The sequence below is a fragment of the Fulmarus glacialis genome, unplaced genomic scaffold, assembly GCF_000690835.1.
Source record: "Fulmarus glacialis isolate BGI_N327 unplaced genomic scaffold, ASM69083v1 scaffold42872, whole genome shotgun sequence".
Lineage (NCBI taxonomy): Eukaryota > Metazoa > Chordata > Aves > Procellariiformes > Procellariidae > Fulmarus > Fulmarus glacialis.
In genome coordinates this window covers 1-10,897 of record NW_009196698.1, presented here as the reverse complement: position 1 = coordinate 10,897, position 10,897 = coordinate 1, and the positions used below count along the sequence as shown (strand labels likewise).

General features: G+C 37.2%; 1 protein-coding gene across 1 annotated transcript; it reads right to left on the bottom strand.

Moving 5' to 3' along the window:
• Window positions 1–630: 630 nt before the first annotated feature.
• Window positions 631–10,596, bottom strand: LOC104072743 (lysine-specific histone demethylase 1A-like; the record flags this gene model as incomplete). Its single annotated transcript, XM_009572288.1, has 6 exons — window positions 631–725; window positions 3,005–3,086; window positions 5,092–5,198; window positions 5,964–6,056; window positions 7,053–7,131; window positions 10,463–10,596. Coding segments are annotated over 6 exons (590 nt in total), but the record flags the coding sequence as incomplete, so codon positions are not given.
• Window positions 10,597–10,897: the final 301 nt, after the last annotated feature.

The following is a 10,897-nucleotide window of genomic DNA, read 5'->3' as shown; positions in this document are numbered from 1 at the left end:
ATGATTCTGTGATTCTATGATTCTAAGACGTCCCATCAATACATGTGTGAGATTCAGCACTAAGCTAGGATCTATCATTTCCATCTCTAACAGCACTCCTTGAAACTACAGCACAAAGAAAGAAAGCTAATTAAGTTTGTGAACCCCAGCTCTAGAATATTATTGCTGAACTGTTGCATGCATTCAACCAGCTGGCATTGGTTAGTCAATTATTTAAAAAGCAACAGATAAGTAGAACAGCCAGAATGAGCTTATTTCAGGGAAAAGGAGTAGCAGCAACAACAACAAAAGCTGGAGTGCCAGCACAGCAGACAATAGTTTCAAAGTGGAGTGAGACAGACAACTGTCTAAGGAAAAACAGTAACGAATTTGGGAAGAACAAACAGGAACTTAGCTTCCACAAAACCTCTGAAATTCAAAGTTAAAAACTCACGTGGAAAGAACAGGTTTCCAAAGAATAGGTGCAGATATGGTAGAATATTACTACACTGCGTAAAAACGGACACACACTTTCATTACTCCTCTCCCTCTTCCTGGAAGCTATCTCCTGCTAGACCAATAGCCTGGTAGCAAATACACTTGAGATACTATTTCTTTTTAAAAGATTCATGAAAACAGTATCAGACTTACAGCTTGTCCATTTGCTTCATAAAGAGGGCATTTTTGTTTGATCTTAGCCAATTCCATATTCACTTGTTTGCTGACCACAGCCATGGGATTTCCTCCTGGAAAACATTTTGTATAGTTAACAGAGTAGTCCTGCAAAGTTTGTCTGCAATTAAATAAAAATTCCACAGTTAAAGCTATTTCAGAGACTAAACACACCAACTCCAGTGCAAAATGCATTCCGGTGAAGTGGTATAACACTGCCAAAGGTCTACTCTTCACCGCAATTCTTGCAACAAGGTCATGAAAAAAAAGAAAAAAACACCTGCCCACCCACACTTAGAGGACAGTATGTAAAAAGGGCTGATTATAAAAGCAGAGTCCTAGGGTAGCAGCAACCTTAGTAAAATTGAGAGCTTATAGCTATAAACATATCTTCAAAACATTTGCGAGCAGTGTTTGAAAAGCCAAGGAAAGCTCCAACAGCTGCACAGTAACTTCAGGAGCTTTTGAAAGTGTGGTGACATGGAGATGGAACCCGAAGAATTCGGTCCCTAAAAGCTCAGTGGAACTCCAACAAATGACACTAGTGAATACAATCTATGAAGATGAACCACATACACCAACTGAACCTGGAAGATGTGTAACTAAACAGATTAGATTAGAAAACAATCTAGGAGATTCCACATAGAAACATGATGAAGGCAGAAAGCATTGACTCTAAGCATACAGAATCACTAAACATCAAAGCCTCTCTGTAAGTACAGCAGAGAGAAGGAAAAGAACGGACACAAATAGGAAATGGCATAGAGGAGATGCAACATGGATTTTCTCCACAAAATTAACTTTGGGAAAAGTTTTTCAGATCTAGCTTCCCAATGTTCTCTGATTCTGCAATCCAATCAAACCCAGAGAGTTAGCTCAAAATAGAGGGGGAAGTTCAGCCACCCTAATACCTTCCTGTCTTTAGAGAGGTGACTGAACAAGCAGAACAGGGTTTTGAAGCAGGTCTAAATAAGTTCATGTTTCAAGTACAACAACCTACTAATATAGTTTACTAACAAAACCAGAAAAGACCCCATAACTTCAGTCTTTCACTTTCCTGAACCACAAGCTCAACCCCTTCAGTCATCTTCCCTCCTCACATCTCTTCCAGATTCAGAAATACGAAGGATGCTCTTCAAACCGCCTTCAGTACAGGAATCTTTCTTTCTCCATAGCGTATGCTGCCTCATTCAAGGCAAAGGGTAGATTATTTTGGAAAGAAAACACCCATGATGAATTAAATATAAAAATATTACAGTCTTTAACTAGGCAACCTTAAATCTGTTTTACCAGGACTATGCAACTTCAATACTCCTTGTCTGGAAACAGTTTCTGTATGCAATTTAATAAAGACTAACCATAAGATAGACACCAAGTTTTAGCAGTCAGTAAAACTCAGTTAGCTTCTATTATAGGTTTTATAATATTTTATCATTTCACTGCATTACTGGAGGGTATTCCACACTAAACACCTGCCCATCTTCTTAGCAGAGTAACCAGTATTAATAACTGATGCCATGCCATAATCCAGCATTAAATAGGAAGAAATATGGCTTGTTTGCCATTATTTTTACAAGTATTTTTGAAATCACTTAGAGAAAGGACTTTTGGGGTTTAAATCCTGACTTTAAGAAGGGCTTTCTCTTTAGAATGGCTCTGCTCTTCATTCCCCCTCCTCCTTTTTTTCTCCTGTGTAGTGAAAAAACATATGCCATCTCCTTATGGTCTCTTTTAACTTTGCTATTTATTTACTCTTATTTACTTTGCTCTTAGCTACTCAACTAATCCCCTCACTACATTCCTACTTCTCCATGTTCAATTTCAGCTTATACTTTGGAAGATCCAAGGGAACAACTAAGAGAGTTACCAAGAAATTCAGTCCACAGACCTCAGCTCAGAGGCCACTGGCAGCTGGGTAAAGCAGCTTTAGAAAGACTTGCTCAGCAAAGTGCAGTGAACCCAGTGCAATTAAAGGAATTGGGCAAAGGAACAGACACACAAAAGGGCAGCATGCCAAGGAAAGAGCAAGGAATTCCACTAAGCACAAGCAAACTGTAAAAGAATGGATCTACAACAGTTTGATGACATGACAAGCACCGGTATGACTTCAGTGACCAATGAGAGCTATAGCACCAACAAAAATCCCAGCTTTTAGTGTGGGCTGCCATCGGTTCTGAAGATTCACTGATGAAAAATGCTAACTGCCAAAGAGGCTGAACTAGAACACCTACTTTTTAACAGTTAAAAATACCCAATTATTTTGACCATGAAGGGAAATAGCATAAGGTTTCAGATTTGTAACATCTTGTCCCACAATTTTCCTCCCTGCTCCTTTTTATTTTGAAAAACTCACCAAGTCCTGTTACCACCATTGCTCCTAGATCAGCAACATAGTTCCCTTTGCGAAAGGTAGCAACTCTTCCTCCTACTCGGTCCTTTTAAAAGCACAATATATTAAACCTTCGGTAACATTCTGCAATACATCTCATGTAAATATAATCACTGAAACTTCTACAGAATATGGTATAAGTATTCTCTTATTCAAAGATTCAATAAACAGAATGTACACTTTTCCAAGAACCTCTGCAAATGAACACTTGATCTCAATTAATTTGCCTAAGTTAAGGAATAAAATGTTTAAGTTGCATTTAAAAAAATAAAGAAGAAAAAAAAAAGGAAAGAAAAAGAAAAAAGGTGCCTAACCTGATTTGGACAGATTTAACTATATCTACAGTAGGATCTACTGTGATTCTAAAATGAATCCTTCATAGTCCATTGATAGTTAAGTTATGTACTAGATTTCCTCCTCCCACTTCCTACCACAAAATCCAATAGCTATATAGGAAATGATTCAGCTGTGCTTCAGAAAACTAAATTTTAGGGTTAGAAAAACCATCAGCCAATTATTCCTATCTATTCTCCACAGAAGAGCCAGCTATCAATCAAGAAGATAACCACGAATGAACAGCCCATTTTAGAAGCGGGGAAAAAAAAGGTTTTGATTCTTGACACACACTACTGACTTAAGGATGACACTTATTTTCCTACCACTTTAAACTTAATAAGGAAAAAAAAGCCACCTTTCCCTATTCTCAGTCCAGCTAGCAGGATGGTATCAGAGCAATTAGGGCAAAGATCCCAAACAGCTACCAATTTGTATAAAAATGTAAAGTTTGATTCTTAGTAATTACATTAGCAATTCAGGAGCATGTAATCTAATAGTCTAAAAGTTACAGAAAATGAGTGGACTCAAACTACCACCTGAATCACTGAAATCATAATGCGAGAAAACACCATACAGCCTTAAAAAATAAAAAAATACAGACTACTCAAGAAGAGATGCAGTAGTCTAGAGAAAAATGACTGAAAAATATTGTGCATTATTTTAAAATAGCCTCTTGCCAGATCTACATACTGGTTATAACAAAGATCCATAGAACAAAACCCAGATTAAAGCACGGATCTCTTCCAGCCTCAAAATAAACCAAAATCAAACCAACCAACCAAACAAAAAAAACCCCACAAAACATTCAGGTGAGCAAGAGACTCCTAAACAATTAGATTGTTGTGCTCTCCTTTGCTCTAATGCTATAGAACGTCTGAAGCACAGAGCCAGCAGCTCTTGTTCACCAGCAACAAGAGCAGTAGCTAGCAAAATTAAGAGCCTGAAACATTACTCTAATAAAAAACTTAAGCAGATTATTTTAATCTGTGCTAGAAAAGTGTCAGAAGTAAATATACAAACAAAATGAAATCAGGAAGTAAAACATAAGATAAATTCCAATTTAATTTGGTCAATGGATTTATTTATTTTAAATGAATATCAAGCTGTTCTCAATTGATTAGATCATACGAAAAAAACTTCAACTTTACAAAAAAAGGAGATTCCACTTACGGCTGGATATAAAAGAAAACCTGATTACTGGAAGAACAATCAGCTAGTTCACACACCACAAAATGTAGCTCTATATAACTTTAAAGCCTCTGTTAAGCACACAGTAATAAACAAGGAAAGAATTAATGTAGACTTAAAAGATGCAAGAAAAATATCCTGCCTGACATTGTATGGCAATTCCAAACAATAATTCTACTTAATGGGCAAGTTTTTGAAATACAGACTTGCATTCTGCCGTCCAGTGAAAAATCAGTTCCTAATCATGAAGGGAAGAAGATTCCAGCCTGTTACTGGTGGAAGCATATGACACTAGCACCTGACTATACAGTCCACCCCTGAGAAAGCATTAGCCAACTCCCAGGGAGAACATATACACTTGTTTCCTAGTGAGACAGGTTTAGTACCAGGCAATACATCCTGGCTGCCTGTACACACAAGCTTACCCATCTTGGGCATGCTGCTGGGATACTTAGCCTTATGCTAGTACCGAATGCGGTTACTGGTTAAGTTTCTGCATAGCAGTAAAATAGCACAGAAATTCATACCCTGGCTTCCAGAACTGTGACATCCATTCCAAAACTCTGCAACTGGCGAGCTGCTGCCAACCCAGAGACTCCAGAACCGATAATGATCACCTTTCCGGTCTTCTTGGCTAGAGAAAGGGAAGAATAAGCTACAGGTTCTCTATGTGCATTAACACATTGTAAGCAGTCATGTTAAAGTTGCACTTAAGAGATACCAAGAACAAAAAGCAGCTTCCTTCTCATCGGTAGTTCTGACAGAACAAACTCTTTAACAAAACAAATAGCCACAAAAAGAAAATTGAAGTAATTATGTGCATAACATGATAACAGTAAAACACTTTACAATTTTTCTTAATGAGACAGGTACAAGAAAAATACACCAGTAGTGCATCTGTGAAAAGGAAGAAAACAGGAGGAAAAATACTTCTGAAGGACAATTGTTTGAAGAAACTGATTCTTATTAATTACTGTGGGACAAAGTATCATAGTTTTATTTCTTTCTGCCCCAGAAGAATAAAACCTAGGAAGGACCAACAAGTTCAGCACTTATAAAATCCAAGCATCATATAAGCACAAAACAGATATAAGTACAGTATTGTGTTTCTGTCTTTTGTTATTCAAATGAGGAACAAGGATAACCCATTAAACAGTGAGAGACACCAAATTATCTACAGAAGATTTGCAAACATTATCCCTCTCAAAGTGATTTACTTAAATACATGGCTTCTCCATGCCAAAATAAAAAACATGAACATCTATAGCCAGATGGTTTTCCAGCCTTTTTTTATTTTCTCAGCACCGCAATCCTAAAAAAAGCACTCAAAAATTTGTCCTAATAAATTACAGAACAATAAAACAAAACTCCAATTAGGAACAATTTTCAAGTTTCTTACTTGGAAGGGGCTTCACTCTTTTGTAGATACCAAAGTTGATTAGACCATGCCGCTCCAGATAGCTGTGTACTCTGTGAACAAGCACCGTATCACCTAAAAAATTGTAATGTTTTAAATTATTCTGTATGTTTGGCAGCACGTATGTACTGAAAACATATTCACAAGCAAACACGTCACAGCAGCAACTCATCTAAGTCACACTGAACACATCCCTTTCTGCGCCCCCGGCTGCCCTACTGAAGAATCCATCTTCTTGAAGAAGGCTGAGGTTACAAGTTTTCTGGAAACCACAAGCTGTTTTCCATGCTACGTTGCAGTTTTGAATACTGCCTGAAAAGCTGTACAGAACATTAAATGCTTCTGTTTATCTACACTTTTTCTGAACACTTTTTCTGAAATTGACTGCAGAAATCCAGAGATCTTCACACAGAACTGTAACGCGATTTGCCAGTTTTAAGCCAATCCATTACTGGAGCACTGAATTCTCATTTTTATTTTTATAAACACGATAATTCACTATTTTGCAATATTTGACAGTTTATCTGCATTCATTTCAGCATTATTTTCTTCTTTAATTACTTTTTCTTTATGGCTCCCCTCCACCCTTTTCCAGTTTATCGGGATCTTTTTTGAGAAGGGTGGAATGGCCTACATTTGCAAGCGTAACTCCTCGCTCTTTTACTGCCTTCTTTCATCACGGTCAGTCTGTTCAAGTCTTATACAACTTTTTAATGCCTCCCAGAAACCTTATAATTAAGAAAATCTCACAGGTGCAAACCACCATGAAGTTGTAGCAAACCTGAAAAGCTGCATATGAATTCGCAGGAAAGTTCTGTAACAACCCATCTTTTTACCAGCTTTTTGGAACTCTGCTAGGGATTTCTTTACCAGAAAAATGAACTCTAACAAACCTGAAACATGAGCATACTGCAATATCCCATCAGTACACGAACGCTCATGGAGCTCCACTAACAAAAGGACCCATCTTAAGTCCTCTCTTGATTCCGAGCAGCTTTTCCCCAATCAAAACTGACAAAGAATAGCAATGATATGTACAGTATGGTTTTGCCAGTAAAAGACTTGACTTACTATTATAAGGTGCTTCTAATTGTTGGATAGTTGCCTCAAATGTCAACTGAATCTTTGGGTTATCCAACCAGAGCTGCAGCTGTATTTAAACAAACAATAAGACACATTATATTAAGCAATACAAAGGAGGTGTTTTCCATGTGCATGTTTGTTACCAAATACTGTTAGGAGATGAAACTCTCTAACGAGTTAAACCTTGGCATTGCTATCCAAGCCCCACTGAACTTTGCCTTCCAGTGTTCTTTAAGGTGCAATACAGTCCATTTTAACTTCCGACACCATTTTAAGTAAGTGGAAATGCATCAAGTTAGCAATCTCCTAATCACACATACAAGAAAAGATACACAGAAAGAACAAAAGCTGCAAAATGGAAGAGCCAGAATGCTTATATGTACAGCCTTCCTTCCACCATATCCAAGTGTGATACATGTGATACTTCAGTTGGGCATGCAACATCAGCCAGCATCTGACTTTTCGGCATCAAATTTCACATTATTTTTCTAAAAGCTACAGAAGTACTTATCATCTCATGAAGTTTATTTATCTCAGACCTTTAATCATCTAAACCATCTTCACTGATATAAGACAATACCATGGACTACACTGACCATGTATACACAAGAAAGAACATTTAGAGGACAGTTACAGTTCAAAAACGAAGCAGGAAGAGCTGCCTGTGAAATACTAATTATGTCACTTCATGCTAGAAAAAAGCACAGAATAATAGAATCACAATTGTTTTCCCAACAAAACTACTTCATGGCATGGACGGCAATAGTTAATAAATTACATTGTACTGTTCAATGCCTAGATCTAGGTCATACATAGCATCTCCACACCATTTAGCATTCCAGAATTAGTAATTTATTTGGATATTTCTCTACAATTGCACTACTGAACTTCACAGCTCCACACAGATACCAAACTAAAGTGGAAATCATACAAGTATAATGAATAGGAAAGATTAAGAAAGAATTTCCGTATAATTTGGGAGGCCATCTGAGGCAAATTTCGTCTTTAGCACAGTATTTTCTTCTACTTGTTTTCCAAGTAATTTTTAACAATGTTCTTTCTGATCATTTCTGAGTGTGGAACTAACCATTTCATAGTACTACATACTCTCATGGTAAGATTCCATTCTCAGCTGGAAGAGTGCAAAGCCCATAATCTATATTTTTATATATAAAACTCTATGTATGTATATATACAATTACTTCCATTATTCACATTAGTTTACTTTTATTTAAAATTAATTTCATCTGCTATGTTATCACCCAGTTACTCGTAAGAGTCTTCATCTTTTGTAGTTTTTGTAGTTCTCATTTTACTACCTAAAGTAACTTAGTATGTGCAGCAAATGACATTTCTTTATAAATTCTGATTTTTAGACCTTCTAAGAATACACAGAACAGTGGAGGCCTTAAGACTTCAAACCACAACTGCCCTGCACTGCCACAACAGATCATTTATCCTACATTCTGCTTTGTAAATCTTCATGATCTGCTTCAACCAACAGTAATTTAGCAAGAGCTTTTACTGTTTTGGGTTTTTTTTTCATTGGTTGGCTGCGGTTTTTTTGTTTTGTTTTGGGGTGGGAGGGATTCATGTAGAAGATCACATGAAGTGGATCTCCTTTGCTTACTTTCTCATGAGTCCTTCAAAGAACTCAGATGGACTGTAAAGGATGACTTCCCTTTATAAAAGCTACTCTGAGCCTTCCAAATACATTTTTACTTACCAGGTCATTCATTCAATTCTTGGAGATTCCATTTGTTACCAGCCAAATTGGAAATATCAGACTTACTAGTCTAACTCCTCTAACTTCTGGGAACTCTGGCTGTTCATGCCCTCTTCAAGATTTTCAAATCCCTTGGTACTGTGCCAGCTATAAGTAAGAGGATGCACACTGCAGTTCACAGCTCTTCAGAGCTCTGCTGAGCACTAGGTTTATATTACCATTTGCTTCATCTGCTGTTCTGTAACCCCTGCTATCCTGACTGGAGGAGATCCTCTCACAGCCTTCCTTGGAAAGGGATTCCTGCTTAGGAACTTCTCTAAGTCCCTCCATAGCGAATAGAGACCAAAGACCAACAATATAGCTTTTTTAGTAAAGCCCTGCAAATATCCCTTCCAAGCATTCCTTTAAATCCCAGTCATTTATTAGTTTCAGTGGAAGACTTTTCTTCTTCTAATGTGTTTGTAAAAGGATTACTCGCTATACGTTTTGAGCAAACTGTTTTTCAAACTTTTTCACTTGCCTTGGTTTTTTTTACGCATCTTATGACTTCCCAAAAGTTACAACTTAGGTTAATTAGAGGGAGATTTCACAGGAATAGCAAAAGTCACGCACTTAGCATGAAGATGTCCACCATGCATAAATTTCAAATAATTTCTTTAAGTTATTAAGCACTGGGTGCTACCATGGCTAAAACACTGTGATGCCCCTTAATCATCTTAAGTTTGTGAAAAATATTGAATGGTGCAGATGATGTTTTCTTACTTAACTAGGGTAACAAAGCAATTTTCAAAATATTTCTTGCTTTCCTACTGTTAATTTTTCTAACATAACTAAGTTTTCTAAAACACTTTTCTAAGTACAGGAGAAAGCTCTGAACCCTGTTTGTGTGCTGAGGAACCCAAAAGCATTGTCACGATTTAAAAGCATCATCTGCAAAACACAATATTACTGTTTAAGTTTTATTAAGGTTTAAACTTCAGGCATGCTTGCCTGAACTCAAGTTAATGAACTCCCCAATGAATTATTTGAACACTGCCCCTTCTTTCTATATTTTAAGTTGCATGGAAGTTTTAAATTGGGCAGAAATGCTACAAACATTCAGAAGCAGAGCTTAATTTCTTCGATGTTACAACTTCTTTTATGAAATTGAAGCTGGCAAAGTAACTCTTCTGTTCTGAGAATAAGCCACATGACTGGCTTAACGTCTCAGTCTTACACCACCTGAATGCTAAGCAAAGTAAAAAAATAAAAGCTGAGAGGTTTGCCTTATTCTAAGCAACAATGTATTTGATTGAATATTATTTAAGTATTCTACAGCGACTTCTTTAAGCTGAGATCAAGTAATAGAACATTTGCACCAGCTTTCTGTTTGTTTGCCTTTTAAAAGCTGTATTAGCTGAATCATGTAGTTTTGCTGGTTGTTATGATCGTGTTTTGGATATTGTAAATATACTACAGATTCTTTATGCTGCCTCACAGCATTGCCTCAATCAAGAACTAGGTAACACTCTCCTTAGCAACTAAGAGCATGACAGGATGCCAGAAATGAAAGCCCACCATCTCAAAAACAAAAAAATCTACCAACTGTCAGACATGGTAACTGCCAAGAAGTCTTTACAAGGTACACAAATGCCCTACCCCTTTTTCATCGATACTTTTACAATAAACTTACGGTGCGGTTCCTGATGTACAGAAACACCTTCTGAGTCTGCTGTGGCCCACTGATTATATCAGGGAAGCAGGCAGCTTCTTGAGATGTCATACGGTCATGTGGAAGTCTACTCTGGAAAGCTGCACCCTCCACACCTACAATAAAAAGACAAGTTGTCTACAGGCACTGCAAAAGGAACTGCTAAATAAGTATTTTCCCACTCCCCTTCCTAGCCAGTGCATCTAGCCTTGAGGTGACATGGTGGCCAATTTCATATCATGCTTTCATTTAGTCCTTTTATTTATTTCTGCAAGACATGCAGGTTCCCAAGTCAACAGTCCTTTGAATTACAGGTATCATCTAGGGTTAACGAAAAAGCTATAGTACGGGGGGAAAAAAAAACAACCTGAAAAATAAGGGGGCAAGGGCACATATCAATATAATATATATTATTAT